The 27,659-nt window shown below is 41.3% G+C and overlaps 1 protein-coding gene across 9 annotated transcripts in view; it reads right to left on the bottom strand.

The window, feature by feature from the left end:
• TMCC2 (transmembrane and coiled-coil domain family 2) overlaps window positions 1-27,115 on the bottom strand; it is a 96,676-nt gene extending 69,561 nt beyond the window's left edge. The window contains exons 1-2 of one of the 9 annotated variants that reach the window (XM_081948560.1): window positions 26,910-27,115; window positions 26,338-26,702 (exon numbers count right to left, since the gene is read on the bottom strand). In XM_081948560.1, the coding sequence (XP_081804686.1) occupies window positions 26,338-26,526 (189 nt within the window). In that variant the 5' untranslated portion in view covers window positions 26,527-26,702; window positions 26,910-27,115. Of the gene's footprint in view, window positions 1-16,855; window positions 16,987-18,226; window positions 18,450-20,345; window positions 20,418-26,337; window positions 26,703-26,909 lie in introns of those variants that run through there. The other 8 variants (XM_081948564.1, XM_081948565.1, XM_081948566.1 and 5 more) reach the window with 8 other exon arrangements.
• Between the last annotated feature and the right edge of the window lie 544 nt (window positions 27,116-27,659).

The raw sequence follows: 27,659 nt of genomic DNA, 5'->3' as shown, positions 1-27,659 counted from the left end.
AAGGACTCAGGGCGACGTACAACATAAAAACACATATGACAGAAGTTTTAAAAGATTAAATAGGAAATCCAATAACCTTCAATTGACAATTTAAATCAAATTTAGGATTAAATTAAAGTTAACAATTTAAAATTAATAATTTAATTTATTCTATTCAGGCCAGGCCGGCTTGCTGAAAAAGCCAACTTTTTAGGGTGCGCGGAAAGGACCAGAGGTCGGGGATTATGCAAAGCTCAGGGGACAGCTCATTCCAAAGGGAAGGTGCTCCCACAGAGAAGGCTCTCTCCCTGTGGGTCGCCGGCCGACACTGCCTGGCAGACGGCACCCTGAGGAGGCCAACTCTGTGGGATCGTACTGGATGGTGGGAGGCTACCGGTGGAAGAACTCGCTACTTTGTTCACTTTTTAAAGTCTTGAAACACATGTCTTCATACATATTTTCATTCATTTTTAATATCGTTACTTTTAACATCACTTTAAGATTTTATCTTTAAGTTGCAAATCGCTGGGGTATTTCAGAAGTCTGTAGTATATATAATCTAATAAAAGAAATAAAGTGCAAAAGACAAGGTGATTTAGCTCTCGTATATTGAGCTCTAGCAATTGTGAATAACTATACTATGGAAGTTTGTGTCAACAAACATCTTGTTATCATAATGGTGCCTCAGAGATTAAATGAATAGTGCAGCCCCCTACCAAATATATAAAAAGGTATACAAGAAAACTGATGCAAGAACAAATTCCAGTAGCTGAAAAGTGATGTTAACAAGGTAGTTACTAATCATGACATTCCAGAAATTAAGATGCAGAGGTGGGTTGCTGCCGGTTCGACCTGGATCGGCTGAACAGGTAGTAGTGGTGTCGGGAGGCTCCGCCCACCAGCCTGGATGCTTCTGCGCATGCACAGAAACATCGCACGGTGCGCGAGCGTATGTGCACGCCTGAACCTGTAGTAAAAAAAATTAGCAACCCACCTCTGTTGTTTTTTTTTTCAAAAAAAATTTATTGGTTTTTTAAAACATTTATAAGGAAAAGGGTAGGTGGAATGGTATACAAATTTTGGCAGTTGCAAGTGTGGCAGACGCCCCCTCCCTCCAAACTCATAAGATACATCTATGTATAAAACATTAGTACAAAATCATATAAAATCAGCATATTAATTCTAAAAAGAATTTTCAATCAGCTTATATATTATGATATATAGTCTAGATATAATTTCAATATTACTTTCGGTCTGTTTATAACAATGTGATTTTCTTATTCATTTTTGTGATCTGAGCTTTCTTAGTGTTGCCCCTTCTCCCCCCGCTGGCAGAGCTCCGGCCCCTCCCGTGTCCTGTGTGACCGTTGAAGAGTCTTCTGTTTTTTCTAGGTTCGCTTTATTTTTTTCCATAAAGGCCTGAGCCTCTATGGGTGTATTGATTCTGATTCTTGTCTCCTCCCAGAATATCAGCATCCCTTCAGGCATCAACCATCTAAACCACACCCCTTTCTGGTATAATTTATTCGCCAATTGCGAATAATTTTTTCTTTTCTCCCTAATTTTTTTTGGATCTGCTTCAAGATGGTTATCTCCCTGTCATGATATGTCAATGCTTGCCCCCTTTGTACACCCAGAATTATGTCTTTTGTGCTTTTCCTAAGAAATTTGATATGGACCTCCCTGGGTACATTGTGTGTTCTGGCATATGCTGAATTCACTCTATAGACCAGGTCTATCTCCCATTCCATCTGTTGTTTATCTTTGTGTATATATTCAGCTAAGATATTGGTCATGATGTCCCTTATATTTTCCCCATCTGCTTCTATAACATTTTGAAATCTAAGATAAAAAGACATTCTCTCAAATTCTGTTTTCATTTGTTGGATATCAAGTTCTTTGTTACCCTTCTGTAGAGCTTCTACCCCCCCCCCCATCTTAACCCACCTCTGTTAAGATGGTCCTGATCCAAACTGTTTCCAAACGAATATAACTGAGGAGGCTGAAACACAATAGATTCTTCCTCCCTGCTTGTTAGAGATGTTAGCAATAGCAATAGCTCTGACACTGTACACTGATTTTTTTAAAGGCAGCATTATGCCAATTTAGTTTAGCTATTCCATGCAGCAGAATGTTAATGGCTCTTGATAAAGAATATTAATTTTAAGCAAAGAAAAATCCAAACAGTCAGAATGGATACAGATACATGGGATTGGGTGGCTTAAAAGCAAGGAAGTATGCTTAAATATAGATCAGTGACGTGCGGTCAGTAGAGGCAAGGGAGGCAGGGCCTCACCTCTCTTCATGGAATAATAGTATATAATATTATATACTATATATAATATTATATACATCCGTCCGGCCGTGCCCGGGAGACGCGGAGGGAGAAATGTTGTCGGCGCCTCCGGATGACGAACCAGTCGCTTGCTTTCGTCATCGGGAGGCCGACAACATTTCTGCCTCCGCGTCTCCCGGGCGTGGATGGACGAAGGTAGCCAGAATGGCGCCGAAGCAGTCCGGCGAGCGAGCGAGGCAGCGAGATCTTCGGTCACTCGTCCACCGGACTGCTTCCGCATCTCCCGGGCGCGGATGGACGAAGGTAGCCAGAATGGCGCCGAAGCAGTCCGGCGAGCGAGCGAGCGAGGCAGCGAGATCTTCGGTCACTCGTCCACCGGACTGCCTTGGCGCCATTCTGGCTACCTTCGTCCATCCGCGCCCGGGAGATGCGGAAGCAGTCCGGTGGATGAGTGACCGAAGATCTCGCTGCCTCGCTCGCTCGCTCGCCGGACTGCTTCGGCGCCATTCTGGCTACCTTCGTCCATCCGTGCCCGGGAGATGCGGAAGCAGTCCGGTGGACAAGTGACCGAAGATCTCGCTGCCTCGCTCGCTCGATCGCCGGACTGCTTCGCCACCATTCTGGCTACCTTCGTCCATCCGTGCCCGGGAGATGCGGAAGCAGTCCGGTGGACGAGTGACCGAAGATCTCGCTGCCTCGCTCGCTCGCTCGCTCGCCGGACTGCTTCGGCGCCATTCTGGCTACCTTCGTCCATCCGCGCCCGGGAGATGCGGAAGCAGTCCGGTGGACGAGTGACCGAAGATCTCGCTGCCTCGCTCGCTCGCTCGCCGGACTGCTTCGGCGCCATTCTGGCTACCTTCGTCCATCCGCGCCCGGGAGATGCGGAAGCAGTCCGGTGGACGAGTGACCGAAGATCTCGCTGCCTCGCTCGCTCGCTCGCTCGCCGGACTGCTTCGGCGCCATTCTGGCTACCTTCGTCCATCCGCGCCCGGGAGACGTGGAGGCAGAAATGTTATCGGCCTCCCGATGACGAAAGCAAGTGACTGGTTCGTCATCTGGAGGCGCCGACAACATTTCTCCCTCCGCGTCTCCCGGGCGCGGATGGACGAAGGTAGCCAGAATGGCGCCGAAGCAGTCCGGCGAGCGAGCGAGCGAGGCAGCGAGCGAGGCAGCGAGATCTTCGGTCACTCGTCCACCGGACTGCTTCCGCATCTCCCGGGCGCGGATGGACGAAGGTAGCCAGAATGGCGCCGAAGCAGTCCGGCGAGCGAGCGAGCGACGCAGCCTGATCTTCGGTCGCTTCCAGAGCCGGAGCGGGATGGAGCAGCCATCGCCTTGGAAGTGAGTCGCGCGGACGGAGCTTTGAGGCTGAGGAGAGAGGCAGGGACGGAGGGAGTGGGGGGAGAGGAGCCGCCCCCTCACCCCCCAGGCAATGGGGAAAGCTTTCCCGAAATGGGGGGGGTGTCGCGGGAAATAAAAAGGGTGCGCGCTGGGGGGGGACGAAGGAGGCTTTGGCGTGCCTTAGAGGCGGGCGGGCAAGCAACGAAAGGAGCAGCGAGGGCGGGCGGTGGCTGCAGGCGGCAAGGCTTGAGCGGGGTGAAAGGGACTGGTGCCGGTGGAGGAAGTAATGCTACGCCGCGGTCCCCTTAATGTTCACTCAGGAAGGCGGAGAACGAGACCACGTGGTCTGCACACGTGGTCCCATTCCCCGCCTTCCTGATGACGTCACCAGCCTCCCCAGCCATAACCCTCACCGCACGTCACTGATATAGATATATAATGATGTATTTAAATTTAAAATTTTAAGGAAGGATTTCTTTTTTGTCAGGCTTAAGTTGATAGGAAATGAGTTCATCTTCTTCAAAGGGTAAAGGTGGAAAACGAGTCGTTTGTGCTACGCATGTATAAAAACTTGGGCACTATTTCCAAATAACATATCTTGCATATTATTTTAATGAAAATAGCAGGTGCCAGGATGCAGATGGGAGAAATATTCCCCTTCTGCAGACTCCTATTTTGAAATCCTACCATTCAGGTGTGGAAGACATGAGTCAGCTTCTGCAAAATCTTTTATTACATAGATAAGTTATAGAAGTTGTAATAAGTCTGACCTCTTTTATCCATTGTAAGCTCTTTGTCATACAGTATAATCTACTTGATCTCCATTGTTAGTTTTTTGTACCTGAGAACTAGATAGTTGCTTCTTTCATTCCCAAATTAAGCTGGGTTTCTTGGCACTCACGAAAGTACCTACTGAAAATTAAATTAAATGTATATAATTTTAAAATGTATACAGATTTTTTATAAAGTTTTTTATTTTTTCATTTTCATAACAAATAACTACATGTATACTATTATATAACCAACATTATATTATATTGTTAAATGTTTACATCAATTCATCTTAGCATCAACTCCCAAAAACGATCATTGGCTCTTCTGCTCTCCATACACCGTATCTGTACCCTATCCATCACTTTCTTCTCCCTCTTGCCTCCTCCTCCCTATCTCCTTTCTTCCCTATGTCATCCTTCTCTTCTCTACTTCCCCTTCCTTTCTCCTTCTCCTCTCTCCCCTTTCCACTCCTTCTTTTTCTCCTCCTCTTCCCTCCTCCCTGCCCTGTCTCCTATCCCTCTCTTCTTCCCTTACCTCTCCTCTACTTTACACTCTTCATCTCATTTACTTGGTGTATTTCAGCCTCTGAGCAAGCTCCATTTTATGTTGATGGTACTTATAATTCCATTTCAATATACATATTTAATTTTAACATATATCTTCCTTCTAATTTTTTAAAAGAAAAAAAGTATACATACACTATATTGCCAAAAGTATTCACTCACCTGCCTTTACTCGCACATGAACTTACTGTAAGTGACATCCCATTCCTAATCCATAGGGTTCAATATGACGTCGGTCCACCCTTTGCTGCTATAACAGCTTCAACTCTTCTGGGAAGGCTGTCCACAAGGTTTAGGAGTGTGTTTATGGGAATTTTTCAGCATTTGTCCAGAAGCGCATTTGTGAGGTCACACATTGAGGAGTTTACGTGGTCTACCACTTCGTGGCTGAGTTGCTGTCGTTCCCAAACACTTCCACGTTGTTATAATACAGCTGACAGTTGACTGTGGAATATTTAGGAGCCAGGAAATTTCACAATTGGATTTGTTGCACAGATGGCATTCCTATCACAGTTCCACGCTGGAATTTACTGCGCTCCTGAGAGCGACCCATTCTTTCACAAATGTTTGTAAAAATAATCTGCATGCCTAGGTACTTGATTTTATACACCTGTGGCCATGGAAGTGATTGGAACACCTGATTCTGATTATTTGGATGGGTGAGCGAATACGTTTGGCAATATAGTGTATATAGTAATTATATTTTAACCCCCCCCCCCCCGCAACCTATTTTTGGCCAAGATGTAGACCTAGTTATGATTCCCAGCTATTCTCATCATTATATTTATATAGTTATGCATCCTTACACACCCCAAATTTATAGTTGTCTTTATAATCTCAATAATTTTCCATTATAAGTATATTTCATGTCCCCTCTCCATTTTTCCATATCTTGGCTTAGCTTACCCTAATTGTCTTTAAATAACAATTCTTAAATGTTCATTACAATTCCATTAATCTACTATATAGAATAACAATCACTTTGTTCATCATCTTAAGAGTTCTATATGTGTCCATATTTCATATATTTTAACCTACACTTAATTGTCCTTCCATTGTCATATATAATCAATTAGCAACTCAGTTTAATTATCATGTATAGGAGTAAACTACATCTCAACTTTATATTTCCCATATAATAATTTCTAATTGTCTGATTTTTTTCTAGTAAGTCTTTTGTCCTACTTCTCTATTCCTGTCTTCTCCCTTTTCCTTGTTTTGACATGTCCACCCTCTTCAATTTTCCCCAAGCCACTGTCAAACCCAGTGAAATCTTTTGTATTTCCCTTTGTTCGTGCATAGCCTCCCTCTTCAGTTTTTCCTATGCCACTTCAAACGCAGTGGGATCTTTTATCTGCTTTTTATTTCCTTTTGTTGGGACACTTCCCCCACTTTTCAATTTCCCCTATACCACTGTCAGATCCAATGAAATTTTTGGTCTGCTTTTTATTTTCCACCATTTCTACCCCTTCATTACCCCCCCTCTTCTTCCTTCACTTCCTGCTTCTCTTTAATATCTAGCTTCAAAATTCTATTAAGACTTGATTTTAATGATTTATGCATATTTTTAATAATTTCACATAATTCTTCAAATTCCCACCTTTCCATAATGTCCAGTTCCAAAATTACAGTTACTTATACAGTTCTTAATTTAGAGTTACAATACAATAATATAATAGCAGAGTTGGAAGGGACCTTGGAGGTCTTCTAGTCCAACCCCCTGCCTAGGCGTTTCAGACAAATTGCTATCCAACATCTTCTTAAAGACTTCCAGTGTTGGGGCATTCACAACTTCTGGAGGCAAGCTGTTCCACTGATTAATTGTTCTAACTGTCAGTAAATTTCTCCTCAGTTCTAAGTTGCTTCTCTCCTTGATTAGTTTACACCCATTGCTTCTTGTTCTACTCTCAGGTCCCTTGGAGAATAGTTTCACTCCCTCTTCTTTGTGGCAACACCTGAGATATTGGAACACTGCTATCATGTCTCCCCTAGTCCTTCTTTTCATTAAACTAGACATACCCATTTCCTGCAACTGTTCTTCATATGTTTTAGTCTCCAGTCTCCTAATCATCAGCCTTACTGAAGTCCAAGTAAACTATATTGACGGCATTCCTCCGGTCCACTAATTTTGTCACATTATCAAAGAATGCAATAAGATTAGCCTGGCATGATCTGTTTTTGACAAACCCATGTTGGCTTTTGGCTATTACTTTGTTTGCTTTTAGGTGTTTGCTAATTCATTGCTTGATTATCTTTTCCAGAATCTTTCCTGGTATTGAGGTCAGGCTGATAGGTTTGTAGTTTCCTGGATCTGTTTTTCCCCTTTTTTGAAGATGGGAACCACATCAGCTCTTTTCCAGTCCTCTGGTAGTTTCCCGGTGCTCCAGGATCTCTGAAAGATATAGTTCAGTGGTTCTGAGATCTCGTCTGCCAGTTCCTTCAGAACTCTGGGGTGTAATCCATCCGGTCCTGGTGATTTGAACTCGTCTAGGGTAGACAGGTGCTCACTTACTTCTTCCCTATTTCAACTTGTGTTCCTAATCTGATTTTTGTGGTGCTGTTTTTGGTAGGTTGGACTGTTTTTTATCCCTTTGTGTAAAGACAGATGCAAAACATGAGTTAAATAGTTCTGCTTTCTCCCTGTTGCTTGTCACCTTCTTGCCACTTTCTCTCAGCAATGGACCAATTGTTTCCTTAACCCTTTTCTTGTTTTTAACATGTTGGAAGAAGCTTTTTTTGTTATTTTTTTACTTTTGTGGCAAGCCTTTCTTCATTATGAGCCTTAGCTTTCCTCACTTCTCCATGCTCGGGCTATTTGCTGATATTCTGCCTTAGTTATGTCTCCCCCCCCCCCCTTTCCATCTGTTATACTTATCTTTTTTGTCTTTCAATTTGTCAGAGTGTTCTTTATGTAGCCATGCTGGTTTCTTTTGGGAGCTGTTATTTTTCTTCTTCATTGGTATTGTGCTAGGCAGAGCTTTTGTAATCTCATTTTTCAAAATTTCCCAAGCTTCTGGAGTTGTTTTCCCCTTGAGGATTCTCACCATGGAACTTTTCCCAAGCTCTCTTAAAGTCCAAGACTCTAGTTTCACTTTGTTTTACTACTTTGTTTGCATAATGTTGAATTCCAATATTGCATGGTCACTTGCCCTCAGGGTTCCTGTGGCTTCAACACCTTCTATCATTTCCTCTCTGTTAGTGAGAATTAAGTCCAATATGGCTGATCCCCTTGTTCCCTTCTCTACTTTTGGGGAAACAAAGTTGCCTGCTACGTTTGTTAGGAACCTGTTGGATGTTCCACTTGGTGCAGAGTTTGTTTCCCAATTGATGTCAGGTTAGTTAAAATCCCCCACTACTATTGTGGTGTGCTTCCTACATACCTTAGTTAGCTGACTAGCAAAAAGTTCATCTACTTCCTCTGCTTGGTTTGGTGGCCTGTAGTATAGACCTATGGCAATATCATTCCCCCCCCCCCAACTTTTAATATTGACCCTAACGCATTCAAGATATTTCTCATCATTGTTGTGCTCTATTTCTGTAGAGAGGTAATTATTTCTTATATATAGTGCAACTCCACCTCCTCTTTTATTTGGTCTATTTCTTTTAAATAATTTAAATCCTTCTAGCTGTATGTTCCATTTGTCGGTTTCATACCACCAAGTTCCTGTAATGGCAACAATATCGTATCTGCCCTCTTTTACTTGAATTTCAAATTCGCCTGTTTATTCCTCATACTCTGTGCATTGGTGTATAGACATTTGAGTCCATTTTGATTGACCCTGTGTTTACTGTCTACATAACCTGTGTTATGCCTGACTGCCCCTATTTTCTTGCCACTTGTATGATTCATGGATATGGTATGGCACTCACTATTAAATGCTTGGTTTACTTGACAGTGGGAGTGATAATCTTACCCGCACAAACATCTGTGTTACATGCACTGATAACTCTATGAATTTTAGATTGCTGGGGACATAAATGTTCTGTATCAATTAATTCTCTGTCCCCGCTGTTCAGTTTAAATGTTTATCCAGAAAATCTGTGAATTTTATGCCAAGTAACTCAGTTCCTTTCTTGGATGGGTGCTAACCATCTCTTTTGTACAGTTTTTCATTGGACCAGCTGCATACATCATGACTAATAAAACCAAAGCCTTCCCTTTTATACCACTCCTTTAGCCACACATTAAACTCTGCTACACACTGGCCCTTCCCTTTTTGTTCCTTATATATTGGTAAAATCTCTGAAAAGATAAGCCTACAACCTATACTACTAAGTTCATACCCCAAGCTCTAGAAATCATTCTTCACAGAGAGTACATTTTTTTGGGACAGATCATTTGTGCCAAGATGTATAATAGCATCAACATCACAGTCCTTACTTGCATTTTTGACTATCTTAAAAATACGCCTCTTGTCTCTGCTGGCAGTAGCACCTGGCAGACACCTGACCTCTTTTAAAACCTCCATATCCTTTCCTAAATTTACATCCCTTATGATTGAATCACCAACCAGAAGGTGACTTCCCTTTTTGTATACCTTGCCCTTCTTGTGTGACTGATGTGTGATACCTGGTTCCCCATTTTGCCTTTCCGAAGTAAGTTCTTCATTTTGGACCACAATCCCCTGCTTGAGTCATCATTATCATAACTACTTTGACCTGTCTCTTTAGTGTTTCCATTAAGGTCAGCAAGGGTGCTAATTCTGTTATGCTGGGTCACAGAAAAAGCTTTGTGTTTATGGTTCACAGCTCTCACTCTGCCAGATCCCACGGTTGTCCAGACTGCTCTTCTCCTGCAGGATCTTTGTGGTAGGGGAGGCTGATAGTGTGGCATCTCCATAGAGTGGAATGGCCAAATTGGACACCAAATTTCTGCTTGGAGAGCACAGATTTGAGATTTTAGATAGGTAATCTGTCTATGTAGACTAGTAATTTGTTTACAAAGGGGACAGTATCCAAATTTGAAAAGAGTACTGTGAAAGACAGGTGCAAGACAGCTATTACATTGAACTAAACCGGTCATTTTGAAATAAAATAAAATCACAATTTCAAGTGCACTAATCCAGAATGTATTATTACTATTTTGGTTTATGGATATATGATATAATTTGTTTAGCTTTTGTTCATGATATTAGTATAATCTAGCCAATTGTTCTTTAGTCAGGAAATATGATCATAAAATCCCAGTCCAGCACAATACCACTGAAAAAGAAAAACAAGAAATCCAAGAAGAAACCAATATGGCTGCACAAACATCTAAGGCGGAATATCAGCAGATAGCCAGACAAAGACAAAGACAGATAGACAAAATCAGGAAAACAAAGGTTCAGAATGAACAAAGACTTGCAACAAAAGTCAAAGATAACAAAAAAGTTTCTTCCAACCTATAAATAACAAGAAAGCACTCAAGGAAACAGTCAGTCCACTAAACAGAGAAGACGGCAAGGAAATAAGAGGCAGCAGAGAGAAAGCAGAGAAATATTGATTAAGTAAACCATAGCTTAATGAGTTATTTGAATCCAATCAATCAAAATTGCTTTGGATAGATCCCTGCACTGCACTGAAATGTATACAGTACAGAACTGAACTTTGGAATTCTCTAACCTAAGATATAGTGATGGTCCCATTAACTTAAATGCCTTTTAAAAGAAAACAAGACCAATTAATAAAGGCATTAATGATAACCAATAATGAAGGCTTTATGTATCCTCCAGAATAATAGGACCTATATCTCTAAATACTAATGGCAAGGAAACTGCTATAGTTTATTGGAAAACTGCTATTACTTTTGAATCATGCTCGTGAGCTTCCTGCTGCTATTTCATTCTAGAAACAGGTTTTAGACTAAATGGATTGTTCTTCTTTTGTATGAAAATCTCTCATGTGTGGAAGTAGTTTTTCTCACTGCAAATTAATTTAGTAGAAGAGATATCAGGAATCTGGAGGGTGGGGGGGGGGAGAATCTCACTGACAAGTGTAAATTCTATGAACACCAAATATTTTCTATATTCTAAAATTCTGAAATAGCAATTTCCATATCAGAAATTGGGTTATGGAATTGAAAAAAGGAATAGAAGAGTGAAGAATGGAATTTTCTGGAGATTGGCTTCTTTATGTCCATGTTATATTTGATATTAAATGCAGCTTGAAGAAATTCTTTAGCTTTTGTAATAGTAATCACGAAGACTTTGCAATCTTAATCAAGAAAGGGGAAATCTCTATTGTGTTCCCAATGAAAATAGTTCCCTCTCCAATGCTATTAGCACCAGAAAGAAAATTCATTCCTACTGAAAATAATAAAGCATTGTTCTTTTATTTGATATTATATTCAAAGGAGTGGTTTTTGTATATGTCTACGACTGGGGGGGGGGGGACTTGCTTTCCCCACATTCCACAATTTCAATTAATGTATCGTCCAAAAATGTGGGCTTTTTTTAAATAAAAAAAGCAAGAAATTGACAACTTCCTAATGACATTTTACTATCTTTACTTTAGCTTCCAATGCTCACTTCAATAAAGATGGGGAAAGCAATTAATTATCATCCTTTTTTTACCCTGAGAAAAATGCTGGAGCCCATTATAACTCTAGGACTGTTTTTTTCTTCCTTTAAAAGCTCAGCTTGCAAAGAATTATAATCATATGCCTCATGAAGAACAGGATCTTCGCAAAACTGACCTTAAGCAAGGAAAACAAAGCTGTTTGTATGAAATTCTGAAATTGTATGGACAGTGATGAAATTATATTGTCTTTTACTCCATAAAATAAAATGAAGGATGCAACTACATCAGCATTTTTTGACAGCTGAAAAAAAAAAGTCTTCAATCACAACCTTGCTGCAGAAAGGGAATACTATTGAATACAACAAAAGAAAAAGACATGAAACTATAATTTACTACTTATTCACTTGGTAAAGTAACATTTATAGAAAGAAAAATATATATGTAGCTGCAGCAGCATGACTAAGCCTGTGAAGTAAGAAACTGGAAGTCTCAAACTTCCTCTTCCAGATGCCTTCAGGGTCTATTCATTTTAGTTTTAACCCCCCTAGTGCAATGGGTTTCTTGCTGCTACTTCCTGTCTCCAGGGAACAGTTTATATGGGGTCTAACTAAAGCATGTGAAACAGAAGGGGCTTTTGCAACTGTATCAATTTTCTGGGAAATTCAAAGGGGCAAAATAGAAAGAAATTAAATAAATTCTATAGTTGGCCCAGTGGTGGGATATGACCGGTACGCCCCAGTACGGGAGTACCGGTACCTGCTGGGAGCACCAGATAGCGTTCCGGTACAGTGCTCTGGAGGGCCCACCCGCCTGCCCCCCTTACCTGTATTTGAGCCGATCAAGGCTTATGCGGATGGAGCATATGGTGCTTCCGCGAAGCTCTGCCGAGCAGCTGGAACAAATGTAAAGTACGCATGCGTATGCTGCACGCGTGCTGCACTCTTGCATGTGGTGGATGCCTGACCCTGTTGCACTGTACCGGTTGCAATGGATCTGGAACACACCACTGAGTTGGCCCCATGGCACTAAGATGCATAGCTGGGGGGAGGGATTGGAATCCTCCACTTCAGGAACTAGACCAAACTCACAAGAACTAAATAGAATCCATGTAGCAACCATAATATTGCAATTACCCCTTTATAAAATAGCAACAGTACAGTAGAAAAATATTCCTGGCAGATACAATGCTATTTGAAAAACAAGAATATGCCACTACACCTGGGAGAAAAACATTGTCAAAACTCATTTTTATCAGTAAGAACTTGGCAGAGTTCCAGTAGTTAGGAAGCAATTTTCCACAGAGTTTTTAAATCCTATTACAATAAATGGCCGACTGCGCATTCCAAATTTTCTTTCTATTCTTCTTAAATAATGATTGCTGACTTCATAATCACCATCTTTCCAACTCGTCCTAGGCAAAATCAAGTCATCTATCTGCTGTTGCCTCTTGCCAGGGCTTTTTCCAAGTCTACAGCCCTGATAAGAAGCTTGCTTATAACTGAATGACCTACCTTGAAAAAAGTAAACCTGCAGCACTGAACTCTTATTTTTCCATCCGTGAAAATGCTATAGAATAGATTCTTCACTATTCCTAATGTTTCAGCAGAACTTTAAAGCCTGAAACCTATGCAACAAGAAGGACTGAACTCTACTCTGCAGATTCTCTACAATAACTCTGGAGAGCTAAGGATAGGGGTTGTTCCTCTATCCTGGTTCTGTTAGATCTCTCAGCGGCTTTCGATACCATCGACCATGGTATCCTATTGCGCCGGCTGGAGGGGCTGGGAGTAAGAGGCACCGTTTTACGGTGGTTCTGCTCCTACCTCTCTGACCGGACGCAATGTGTGTTGGCAGGGGAGCAGCGGTCGACCCTGAGGCCACTCACTTGTGGGGTGCCACAGGGGTCGGTCCTCTCGCCTCTCCTGTTCAACACATATATGAAACCGCTGAGTGAGATCATCCGTGGTTTTGGGGTGGGATACCATCTGTACGCTGATGATACTCAGCTGTACATTTCCACCCCGAACCACCCCAAACGAGGCCGTTGACGTGATGTCCCGGTGTCTGGAAGCCGTACGGGTCTGGATGGGAGACAACAGACTTAAACTCAACCCCTCCAAGACGGAGTGGCTGTGGCTACCAGCCCCTTGGTTCAACCAGCTGACCCCATTGCTGGCCATTGGGGGCAACCAACTGGCCCCCGTGGAACGGGTGCGCAACTTGGGCGTTCTCCTAGATGCCCGGCTGTCTATGGATGACCATGTGGCAGCCATGGCAAGGGGGGCGTTCCACCAGGTTCGCCTGGTGCACCAATTGCGCCCCCTATTGGACCAGGATGCCCTTCGCACAGTCACTCATGCGCTGGTGACGTCTCGTCTGGACTACTGCAATGCTCTTTACATGGGGCTTCCCTTGAGATGCACCCGAGGACTGCAGTTGGTCCAGAACGCGGCCGCGCGGGCAGTGATGGGGAGTACGAGGTACTCCCATGTGACACCACTCCTGCGCGAGCTGCACTGGCTCCCTGTAGTCTTTCGGGTGCGTTTCAAGGTTTTGATTACTATCTTTAAAGCGCTCCATGGCACAGGACCTAGCTATTTGCGGGATCGTATCCTGCCCCATACATCCCTGCGACCAATTCGCTCTCACAGGGAGGGACTTCTCCGGGTGCCGTCCACCAAGCAATGCCAGAGGGCGGCGCCGAGGGGCAGAGCCTTCTCTGTGATGGGCCCAGCCCTCTGGAATGACCTCCCCCCCGACATCAGGACAACAACCGATCTCCGCTCCTTCCGCATGAAACTCAAGACCCACCTGTTCCGACTAGCCGGCCTGGCTTGAATTATAGCTATTCTAATCCCTCTGGATACAATTTTAAATTAGGTTTGACTCTGGGTGTTTTAATTGTTTTTAATTGCTTTTTTGCTGTTTTAATTAATTGATTATTTATTTATTGTATGTGTATAATGCTTTTTGTATATCTCCTCCTTGTCATTGTCATTATTTGTTATGTAGTAAATTGTACGCCGCCCCGAGTCCCTTGGTGGAGAGGGTGCGGCATATAAAAATGATTAATAAATAAATTAATAATAAAAATAAATAACCCTTTTTATAATGGGGGGGGATAGCTGGGATATAGGTGAGAGTGGAACTGTTCACAGGATGCTGAAATACAAATAATATGTAGCTAAGTACGAGTGCCCAGGTTCAACCTCTATTGCTGCCAAGGAAAAAGACATCTAGTAGATACTTCTATGTGAAGAAGCTGCAATAATTCAAATACCCATCCAGATCTCTATGAACCCATAATATTGACTGGATTTGGCAGCTGTGGATATATTTCTAGCTGAATTGCAGCATAATCCAAATCACTAAAAACATTTTTTTTTTATTTTGCAATTCAGAAGCTCTATGAAGCTCTTGAATTTCATATTTGAAGTATTTTTTTCCAGGTTCAACCACCCTGTTAAAGTGAATGCTGGCTTGAGTTAACAGGGATGAGCCTGATGAGGGTGATATCAGTTTCCCACTTTTCTTTGGCAGGGAAGGGCTAGGCACATTAAGCACCAGACTGCTTAGATTTTTAAATATACTTCCCCCTTTTCTGGGAGGGAATTTTGGTTATTCCAATAGAGTCCCAAGGAGGATGGTAGTATAGAAATACCTTCACAATCACCCATCAGTCTTTTCAGGCTGTTTTTATGTTTATAATTAATAACTCCTTTCCTCACTCAGTCACTGTGGTTACAGATCCTAAAAAATACATGATGGCAAAATTGATAACAGACCTCCATAAATTTGTAGTAGTGAAAAGTGATGATGGGAATCCAGGCAAATCATCCTTTCACAAACATTTTGTAAAAGGTAAAGGTTTCCCTTGTTCTGTCATGTCCAACTTTAGAGGGCAGTGCTCTTTACCATTTCCTAGCCAGCGTGGTCCAAAGAAGCTTCCGGGATCATAAGGCCAGCATAACTATATGGCAAGGTGCATGGAGTGCTGTTACCTTCCCACCAAAATGGTAACTGTTTACCTACTTGCACTTGCATGCTTTCAAACTGTTAGGCTGGCAGGAGCTGGGGCTAGAATGGGAGTTCACCTCATTATCCATACACTTGGGTCTTGAACTGCCAACTTTCTGGTTGGCAGCCCAGCATCTTAACTGTAAGGCCACTGTGTCCCTTTTCTGTTTTTTGTAAATGGCCAGCCAAATGCACACAATGTGTACTGAAAATATGCATTGGTGGGGAGTTTCCTTTTGGGGTTGAGGGAAAGAGAGAGGGTTTTTTTGTTTGTTTGCTTTTGCTGCTTCAAAGCCAGAATAGAACACCAACTGAATGCATTTTTTATCAAGTTCCTACTGGTCACCCAGAGGGGGCAACATAGATTAGTTCATTGTATTCTGCTGTTCTGGAGTGAGCAGCTGGAGGAATTTAGGGATAGAAGCAATGCTGTGAAGAAATGCTATGCAATGCTACAGTCAAGACAAATAAGAGTGGGATAGACATAATTGCAAGCAGTTAGTATTTATACTACGTGGAGCCAGAGCAATCTTCAAATGTGAAAGCTGCACATCGCAACAGAAAACAAATCTCCAAAGATTTCCATTTCACAAAAATGTGAATGAAGACTAAAAGGCAAATTGTAGGCATATAAAGCAGAACATGGGGGATCTAATGTCTACACACAAAACTTCAAAATATGTTCATTTGTGCTATAGTAAGAAGTATTTTATTGATTGTAATTAAATTCTACTCCCAGGCTTTTTAAATATCTTTAAAATGCAGCAGTTTGGCATTCTAATAAAATAGCAAAATATGTGTTTTGATGGTTATGTTATTATAGGACCGGACCATCAGATATAAAATAGTGTGCTATACTTATTTAGAATCCCCATATGTACACAATTACTGGGAATATAACTAAGTTTGTATCCATCCACACTTTCTACTTCCTCTTCCATTTACCACTTTTCCTTTTTTATTCTTAAGATTACAATGCTAGCCTACAAATATAAGATAAGGTCCGCTGAAATAGGCAGAATTACAGTACTGATAAATGAACCTACACAAGCTTTCTCTACATACAGGTATTTTTTATGCCTCACAAAGATATACATCCTGGCATATCACGCTCTCTAACTCCAATCCAGTTACTCGTTGTACCTATTCTATTGCAATTGTGGATGAGGGAAGAAAACAAATAGAACCTAAAAAGCATGTTAAAAAATACAAAAGAAACATAAAGCAAAGGGGAAAAGATAAAGTGATGGGAAAATAAAGGAAAAAGGCGTAGTAAATGGAAGTAAAATGAAACTAATACCAATGGTATTTCATTTATCTTCAAAATCAAAAGGTAGCAGAAATGTTTAAAGTTACAAAATAACATACTGTCGATTCTCTCTACCCTCAGATTATTATCTTCAGCCCTCCTCTCTTTTCCAGTGGCCCCTTAAATCCCATCACAAGTTCTCTGGTTTTCAAGGAAGAATTGAGCAAGCAATGTGATTCACAAGGGACATCTTTAAAGAGTATCCCAGCAAGACAACAGCTGCCTTCAATCAATTTAGGGAACCAATAACAGTACAACTAAAGTAAAAAGCAGAATGTATTTTTAGTTGAGTGAGTTGGCCTTTGTTGGCTTTACTTTACTTTACAATAGGTACAATAACTGTATTATTGGGAGAAGGAGCCTTGACTTAGCCTGATTATGTTCTTATGATAGATTAAGCCATGTCTGCTGATATTGATACCACAGGGTTGCTATGCACCTGGTAATTCATACTAGACAATGGGGAAAAGTCACACTTTCCTTTATCAACCACAAAACAACATCTAGGTTTATGTCCTATTTTCTCTTCCACCTAATCATTCTTTATTTCCAAGTTGGAGGGGGGATCAAAATGGTGACCCAACTGCGGTCAAAGCCATTGCAAATGGAGGGTATTAGCAACCTTGTCTCCTTCTGCCTCCATTTTGTTACCTACATGGATAAAAAAAAAACAATGGAAATGAATTGATGCTTTATCTTCATGTATTCAAAGCTGGAAATGGAATTCATTTCACTTTAAACTCCATTCCAGGTTCATAAGACACAAACTAGCTGAGTTAAAATAAAACCTAACAATCCAAATATTTTGATTTAATTGGGAACACAATTCTGAATGCAGTCTTTTGGAGATTTATACCTCAAAAGTGCATGAGGTCTCTTTTTTCCTTGAACCTGAGTAAACAACATGGTTAAGTGAAGCATAAGCACATGAACAGGCCAACAGAATATTGCTTCAAACTGGGTTTGGTTGCATAAGTAAATGAAGTATTGTATAAATGGTTATTCACAGTGATGCGAGTCTCAAGGGAAAAAAACATTTCAATGTTTCACATAACCTTTAAAAATGGGTTCAGAAAAACCTTGGGAGTCTTGCAAACATAGACATGTATACACTATTTAAAACAGTAATACAAGATGAATTTCCACTTTTTGACCTCAAGTGATAAATTCCAGAAAAGAGAATTCCCAGCCTGGCTCCAGAAAGGGAAAGGAAGCAAATATTGAGTTGGCCTCCATTGTATGTCAGTACATTTACCAGAACCTCATAGCTGATTAAACTCCCATCAAAATACAATTGCAAATCTTATGATGGGGCACTCAAGATGGCATGTCATGACTTCCTTATCCAATCACAATCATGATCTGAGACGAATAACTAGAGGAGGAGAAGTAGGTCATTCATTTTAAAGTCTAACTCAGCAGAATCATGACAGAACTCAGTCTAACCATGTTTTAGCTTTTTCCTTTGGATTAATTACATCTCTGATGAAATTGCATATTCCCAAACCCACAAAGAGCTACTTGTACCAGACTGAGATTCAAAGAGACGAGGGAGACAGAAGATCACTCGACCAAGGAAGAGCTGCGTGGAAGTTGAGAATTCCTCCCAAGTAGTTCTAGATTCTATTTCAGGGCAATTAGCATCACCTGGATGTAGGTGAATGCTAAAAGACTTTCTGTATAACAGCATCTACGGTAGCTATGAGGAGTCAGGTCCTAGAACAGTATCAGCAACAAGCTTGCCTTATATATTCTTAGCAGTGGCTTATGTAACTGATTTTTCTGGAAAACTGACCTTTACTATTGCTTAGATATGGTGGATTGCTTATTACTTGGGTTTTATGTATCTTATCTCTGAAATATCCTTTGATCATGTCTTATCCTGATGATTTCTGCTAAGAATGAGCTTTGATAATTTTATTGTTCACAATTGTATAAAAATAAGTATGTGTTAAATTATCTTTGACCATCACTTTCAATGCATTCTTGCTGTAAAGGATCTGCTAAATAATATTGCTGTTGAAGGACATCATTTTAAAAATTGTCTCTCATAAGGTCAAAAGGATTGAAGCATATTTTAAAGCAGTTCTAAACAGACCTGTAGATTTTGAGAGACAGAAGTATATTATAATTCATTTCTCTTTATAAACTGTACAGCATAAGAAAGCAGTGACAGGTACATGGCATGTTTATATAAGTTTACTATTCAAAAATATGCTCAGAGGAAAACTACATCAAAATATCTGACAATCTGTAGGCAAAAGGAGGAATAATGAGTGAGCAGTCAATCAGAAATCAACTTAGCATTGACTGAAATCCTGAATTGATCAAGTCCAATGTTATAATTTATAGCATAAAGTGGAAAACTACTGGCTGCCTTGTGACATGTGACAGTCCTTAACATAGTAGTAGACTGCTGCATAAATGGAACCTAACACGAAGTAGAAGAACTTTGGGCTATAAGGCTTCTCGTGATATATCTTCTCTTTCAAAATCCTTATCTACACATTTGGAACCGAAAATATTTATCAATACAGATAGTCCTTGTTTAGTGACTACTGGGACTGGCAACTCAATTGTTAAATCAAGGAGTTGCTAAATGAAACCATGTGCTCATTTAGCAACTACCTTGTTTAGCAAGTGTTGCTGTTACAATGGTGAAAAAAAGAGTAATTTTATGGCCAATCCTTGTTCTATCACCTTCATAGGACTGTAAAGCAAAGGAAAGCTGAAGAAAGATAAAGCACAGGCATGGTTTCACTTAGCAACCACTTCATTTAACAACCAGGTTGCTGGTCCCAATTGTGGTACTAAATGAGGACTATCTACAGTTTGTGTTACCTTGATGTCTTATGTTGAAAGGAAAACATTTTTCTACTATAATAATCCCTATTATCTGCAATGGACATAACCAATAACTATGCCAACCGTAATGGGACGTGTAGTGTAATATACTCAATAACCTGGTAAGCACTAGTTTGAAAAGGCTGTTATAAAATCTCAGCTTAATAAATTCATCATTTGGATGATAATCAACTGCTCTTAGACTGTGGCCTGTTGTCACAACATGTTAAAACAAATTAAAATCCTATCACAGGAATAGACAACATTTGAAAGACAAAGCCCTGCAATCAAGTTCCCAACCTTTTAGAGAACTGCAAGAGTTGTGTCACATCACCAACAGGAATACAGGTGGTTCTTTTTTGCCTACCTTTTGGCTGGAAAGAGGGTGAGCAGTTTTAAGATTGAAATGGGAATATGAGGTTTTCTGAAGACAAGCTATCCCCATTCCATTCTTTAAAGCCATTCCAAAACCTATTAAATCATCCATATCATATCACTGAAATGTGTCCACGCACAGTTGAATTTTGTTAGTGGGATCCAGAGTATGGCAACCTATAGACTGATTATCTTGAAGATACTTTTAGATGGTTTACTGCTGTCCTGGTTTATAATTCTATAGCAATAGTGCTTACATATTCCTCATAATGATTTACAGCACTCCCTGGGCAGTTTACAATATTAGGCTATTGCGCCCAACAATCTGGGTCATCATTTTACCAACCTTGGAAGGATGGAAGACTGAGTCAATCTTAAGCCATGTCAGGATTCAACTCCAGGCAATGGACCGAGTTTGCCTGCAATACTGCATTCTAACCACTATGCCACTAAGGTTCCCCAAGCCATACAATTGTTTGTTTGTTTGTTTGTTTGTTTGTTTGTTTGTTAAATTTGGGTGCCACCCATCTTGTCTGGAGGAGACTTGTGTAAATCCCTTATCTTCAGGTCCCTTTTTCTTCAGATTCTGTCATCCTTTCCATATGGGCCAACCTTGTTTTTTCAATATTTATTTGAATTGTTAGGCAGAAAAAATTATAACATAGATGATGGGAATACCAATCTAGTACTATCTATCTATAGAATAACTAAAGAGCCCCTCATTTATTGATTGCCTGGAAGAGAAGGAACAGAGTCCTGACAAGTTTGAGTGGCTGCAGATATCTGAATTCCCCAGTTCTGGAGATCTTTCATCCTTAATCTTCAATGGGCATATAATTCCCATTCAACACTGGCATGCAATTGGGGATCTTCTAAGACTCACAGCTTATGGCTATCTGTCAAATGAACAGATAATTTTGGTTGTTCAAAATTATCTGTTCATAAATCAGGATTAAACAAACCATAGTTCATAGCTGAACTCAAGGTGGGCGTCACAAAAACCTTTTAAAGTTTATCAGGCTTGCTTAGGCAAAGCAAACAGAAACAGAAACTGTCATAAAGCAGGAAGCAAAGCCCTGGTTGGGGTTGACAGATACAGTACTGAAACCCATTGGTCAGGTCCAGTGATGGCGAACCTATGGCACGGGTGCTACAGGTGGCACGCGGAGCCATTTGTCAGGGCACGTGAGCTGAGTTCACCCTTTTTAAAAGCCATTTTTCGCCCTCCCCATGCTCCAGAGGCTTTATAGGAGCCTGGGGAGGGCGAAAACAGCCTCCCCCACCCCCCCGGATGCCCTCTGGAGGTGTCAGGGAAGCCTCCGGGCAGTCCCTGAAGCCTTCGGAGTGCTCAAAACGATCCTCCAAGTTTGCTTGGAGGGTCATTTTGAGCGCTCCGAAGGCGTCAGGGAAGCCTCCGGATGGTCCCTGAAGCCTTCGGAACGCTTAAAACAACGCTCCGAGCAAACCGGAAGTGACTTCCAGTTTGCTCAGAAGGTCGTTTTGAGCGCTCCGAAGGCGTCAGGGAAGTCTCCAGACGGTCCCTGAAGCCTTTGGAGCGCTTAAAACGACCCTCCGAGCAAACCAGAAGTCACTTCCGGTTTGCTCAGAGGATCATTTTGAGCACTCCAAAGGCTTCAGGGACCGAAGCCTCCGGAGGGCGTCCGGGGGAGGCTGTCTTCACCCTCCCCAGGCTCCTATAAAGCCGCTGGAGCCTGGAGAGGGCGAAAAAAGCATGTAAACATGGGGGGGCGGCTGTAGTGCGCACATGCACACTGGGGGGGGTCGCGCATTGCATTATGGGTGCAGCACGCCCACACACGATCCCCCTGCACTCCCCCCACCTATGGCACGCGAGCCAAAAAAGGTTTGCCATCGCTGGTCTAGTCCTTTATAAGTTATATAAAGGTCCAGAATGCGGCCGGCGGGTGATTATGGGGAGTACTAGGTACTCCCATGTGACACCGCTCCTGCACGAGCTGCACTGGCTTCCTGTGGTCTATCGGGTGCGTTTCAAGGTCTTGATTACGATCTTTAAAGCGCTCCATGGCTCAGGACCTAGTTACCTGCGGGATCGTATTCTGCCCCATACATCCCTACGACCCATCCGCTCGCACAGAGAGGGACTTCTCCAGGTGCCGTCCACCAGACAATGCCGAGGGGCAGCCCTAGGAGCAGAGCCTTCTCTGTGGCGGGACCAGCCCTGTGGAATGACCTCCCTCCGGATATTAGGACAACCACTGACCTCCGCTACTTCCGTATAAAGCTCAAGACCCACCTATTCCAAATAGCTGGCCTGGCTCAACCATAACTTCATAACGCTCCTGACGGGTTTTTGATTGGTAATTTTATTTAATGGGATTTTAAATTGTGTTTTTTAATTGTCTTCACTTATTAATCTACCTCCTCCATGCACATGTATATGCCTTTGTTACTTATGTATGTATGTTGTCTTTATCTGTTTTTTATTTGCTTTGATTGTACGCCGCCCCGAGTCCTTCGGGAGAGGGTTGCGGCTAATCAAATAAAATTATTATTATTATTACTATTATAGCATTTCTTATTTATATGTTACCTTGAAATTTTTATGAAACGGTTCCACAAATTCACCTCTCATTTTGGGGCATCATAATCCTGCAAAGTTTGAGATCCCGGCTAAAGGAGTTTTGAAAAGAAAAACTCTTCCTTCTTTCCAGGGAAAATAGCATTCCATTTTTTGTCATAGTTTCTATTTACATACTATATATATCTGCATGAAAGTTATTTTCTTTTTAAACCACTAGTATTTCATATACTGTGATTAATATAATATTTTCAGCACTTCACAATTGAAATTTCCTCGCATTTTTTTCTGAATGCTAACAGTGCTACACTTGCAACTTTTCAATTCCTAGGAAATATAAAACACAGCAGTGAAATTCATTAAATAGCATTCTGTACAATTTTACCGTATCTGATAAACTTATCATGGCCTTGGTTCCTTCTGATGCCTTTAGTGCTGTCTGCTTTTTATTGGACTCTTTTAAATTTATTTTACTCAAATTTCTTTTCTTTATTATAAACCCCTCTGTAATCACGGGATAAAGAGCAGTATATAAATTGCATAGTGTTAATATTAAAAGTATGCATATACTTGTTCTGTGAGTATAATGCTTCCTTAGACAAAACACTTTTTTGATCTCACCCATATTTAATCCTATCAGAAGAGATTAATACCTCTGGCTGATCTGCTCACCAATTGCTACATTTCAACAAGTTATATACTGGGTGCATCTTTTTCAAATGTGTCCTTACATTTTTTTAAAAAAAAAACCATAGTTTTGTTGGCTGTAAATATAAATGTAGAAAGACTACAACTGTTCTGAAAAACATGAGTAGAATTAACATTTTTTTAAAAATATGGACAAGTACATAAAAAACTTAGAGATGCCAAGCATGAGACACCACTGAAAAATATTTTTGTATGTTCACATCAGTAGTGCTTTTATAAAAAAAACAACCCATAATCCAGGGTCATACAAACCCAGCAGGAATGTTTAAAAAGACAAAGTTACATGTATGTATTGGTGTGGGCCTAGTGATTTGTGATAATTTAATATCAATTTAATTCTCATAGGGAGACCATTTAAATGGAAGTGGGGATCATAAATGAGATGGGAGCCAAAGAATTATAGAACAGTGATGGAGAGGCTATATCTGGTGTTCTGTTCATCTTAAACAGTAGAAAAAAAATATAGTTTATATATTTTAACTTATTTTGTTCTATTTCTGTCCCTAGTTTTCAACCAATAAAAGAACAGCTGGAGAATAGAATTATTATAAAATGTCTTCAGAAATTTCATTAGCTGTCAAGATGTAATAAACAAGGTTCCACAGACAAAACAAAAATGTACCAACCCACATCTTGGGCAAATATAAACACCAAGTAAAATAATTAGTGTACAGTTATACCATTTTTGCAAAAGTGTATACAGTAATTATTGACCCATCTGAGCCCTGTACCTCGGGGCTAACCCTCCAACGGCAGCACTGACATACCCAGGTACCCCATTTTGTACATGCCACATCTTCATTAGTTTCCCTCGGTCTCATTTCTAGTTGCCTAATGTTAACTTCAGCTGTTCAAGGTTTAAAACATGTTCTCCCTCTTTTCAATACAATTTTTGCTGGGGATACTTTTTAACATACTTAATCAGGTATATGATTAACAATGTGGTATGGGCTGAGGATCAGTTCAACTCCTATTGGCCATTTTGCACTGCTAGAGGCATACCCCCTACTCCTCTAGATGCTGAGCATTGTCCTTTGTGGTCATTTTTGCGTGAATTGGAGAAGATGCCAGATTCCTCAGAGGGACTTTCCATGTAATGTCTGAGAGATACTTTCATCTGACCTCATTAATGTGTACAGATTCAGTGCTCTTTTGAAAAAGACTTAGATCTGTGTCAACAGGATTAGCGATCTTTTAACAGAGTGTAATGCTATGTTTCACTAAGGGTCAATTTAGACTGCGAAAAAGAGACAGATACTGTCCATTGCATATTACTGTCTTGTCCTTATTTCCTGCATGTTTCCAGCAGTGCTGCTTTGACCATTCTACAGGTTATTTCTGCGTTCTGTCACCAATAATCTTCCCTTGTATCACTAGCTGAGAATGGAAGTTGCTTCTTTATTCATTGTCCTCTTCTTGCTTCACCTGATCCCATCTTATCCATGTTACAGATCACAGGCACCAGAAGGTATGGTGAAAGATAAGGAAAGCCATGATAGTCCTCTAAAGCTTTCTTCTATATCAGCAACCTGTCCACTCAGGCAAATTGAAAGATAGCCAAACTTTTCATCCTAGGCATCTTCTACATTTGCTCACCTCTAATCTACCATAGGTTAAGAAGAGTGATTAGCAGTGATTCCCCACCTCATCTGTGGAAATGATGCTCAGCAGGAAGGGGGAAACTAGTTAGGGGAATCCAGTAATCATTTTCCATAACCCATCCTGCAATAAAAATTTCAATGTTGGCACCACTAATTGGCTCTTTCCTGAGACAGGCTAAGGTTCAGGGCAGCACAAATTATGCTGGCATAGTTTTCTGCTGATTCAGGAATAATATCATAATGCAGCCATCTGGTTGTGCCCCAAAACAGTCATTTATGGCTCATTAAAGTCTCAAAGAAAAGCAGGAGGAATGCTCTTCTAACTTATAGAAGGTTTCATGCCTGGTTACATGAAGGGGAATTTTATTGTTACAAATGGGTCGACAAACTTACAACAGGACTCGATATGTAACCTATAACTTTTATATTCAAACCAGTTTACTAAATAGATTAACAAACAGTACTTAGTCTGGTTTTATTAAAAATAATTCACTGTTAATGAATAGGACCCATCTGGGAAATTATTCTGGGAACATTTTAAACTCCAAAGTAATAAATAATCCATACAAATATCATTATCACACAATCATTAATTGTGTAAACCATTGTTGAGAGAACCTATATCATATTGTATATTATGTGGGAATAAGATTATAGTTTATAATTTGAGTATATTTTGCAGTTGTACAGATAAATTATACCAAGTTCATTAAATCATACTCCACAATAAAGAAAAATAATCATACCCATATTTGATCACTTCTACTGACCCATTTATATTCATTATCCTATTCTAACAATATCTACTGTTAAGATCAATATCTTTTGATAGTCAGTGATGTCTAACAAACCGAGGATGAAATTGCATAATTTTGGCTAACAAGCTGCCTAAATTTTCACTAAATTGGGTGTTACTTTATTACATTTTACATAGTAACTTGTATTTACTCTCCACCCACAGTAAATAGCAGTCAAGGAATTACGAGATAAAATTTAGAACTAGCAATATAACTCTTTAACAATGTCTGTTTACATTTAGGTCCCAATGGGCTCACTGGGGTTTATTTTTGGGTATGGAACTGCAGCCTAAAGATATAATAAGTAAAAATGATGGTGTGAAATGTCAACTTAAAATGTCATCGAATATGATCAAATCAGATTCCCCAACCACCACATCACTATAGAATATATTTTATTTATATTGTTCATTCATTGCAAAGGCAACAAACTAAAGGAAATCTATTATTTAACAATGAACATATATGACCACAAGAAAACTCAGCACTGGAAACTTGTCATGCAAGCTGGATAGTACAATGATTGCATTGACTGGTGCATCTTTAAAAATAAGTATATGTGAATGTAGCACCTGTGACATTTTTGCACTTGTCAATAATTTATACACCTCCCAGTTGGGGGTTCGGGCTCTAGTCCAGCCAAATACATTTTTAAAAAGCATTTTAAAATACCTTTAAATCAGGAGGTTTGCTCCGGGTAACAGGATGGGGAGCTGGATTTGGATTGGAGACACCCAAATCCACCGGAGCAGCAGCTGAGTCCCCAAGCTTAACATCCATGGTTGGCAGAAGGAGGGCATCTTCTGTCCCAGCAGAGTCCCCGTCTAACTGCTGCAGCTCATCTGACTTGCACCTCTTCATGCTGGATGAGACGTCAGCCTCTGGTTCTTGCTTTTCCAAAGCATTGCAGATAAGAAACAGGAGGGAAGGGAAACGGGGGAGAAGGGGGAGCCAAGGACCAAGTCAGATCATCCCGGAAAGCTGAAGTTCATTTTCACCTGTGATCCGGAGGGAGGTAAGCAGACTACAGGGAGGAGCTGTGAAGAAAAACATGTCCATCCAACTCAATGCGCTGGATGGCAGGACAGGACCCGCTCCCACCACCCAACTTTGACCGCCTGACTTAAAAACTGCAACTGGGGAAAGAGCTGGCTGGCTGGCTGGGATTTGACTGGGAGGATGAAGCGCGAGTAAACAGTATGCATTTGCTAGCGCTCCCCTCCCTTCTTTCACAGGCTACTCACTGCTTAGGGAAACGAAAGAGCGATCTTGATCTGAGCGTCCTGCATGGGTGGCAATTCTCTCCCGTCGTGGGCATCTCTTCCTTTTTTCTTTTGACGCGACGGCCAGTCGCTGCTCGCTTACTTCCCCCACGCATGCAAAAAAAAAAGGAACCCACTTTCCGCCGTTCCTGCCGAGGCTGAAGAGCAAATCCCTCAGCCTAACCCACCCATTTAGCTTGCCGGCTGGCTAGCCTGATTGATAGCCAGGCCTAGCCAATCCAAGACGTAGCTGGATCTGGAGAGCAGGAGGAGGGTATCAGCCTCGAGCGCTTTCCAGGTTTGGTTGGCCGGTTGGCTCTCGTCCTCCCCCGCCCGCCTCCCGCTCCTTCTCGCTATCAGGAGCTGTCAATAGGGGAATGGTGCTGCACTGGGCTGCGGCTTTGCAGTGCGGGCGGGAGTTCGCTTCGCAGCGTTGCGGGGACGGGAGGAGGACATTGGCGTGGTCTCCTCGCGTGAACCCCTCCATTGGATCCCGCTTAGCCTGTTTTGGGGGACGCGGCTGATATCAGTCATGCCAACTCTCTTCTATTGCCATGGGAACTCCTCCCACCCGCAAGCCACTCACCAAGGGCTGGTTTTGCTTTGAATTTATTCGCAGCTTCACCAGAGGGCTATGTTTCAGCTGTAAACATTTGGTTGCTTTTCGGCTAGAATTCTGGCTATGCATTTTCAGGTGTGCATGTCAGTGTCGATAGGACGTACAGAATTCGT

The sequence above is a fragment of the Natrix helvetica genome (genome assembly GCF_964273705.1).
Source record: "Natrix helvetica genome assembly, chromosome: 3".
Classification (NCBI taxonomy): domain Eukaryota; kingdom Metazoa; phylum Chordata; class Lepidosauria; order Squamata; family Natricidae; genus Natrix; species Natrix helvetica.
This window is presented reverse-complemented; position numbering and strand designations above follow the sequence as displayed.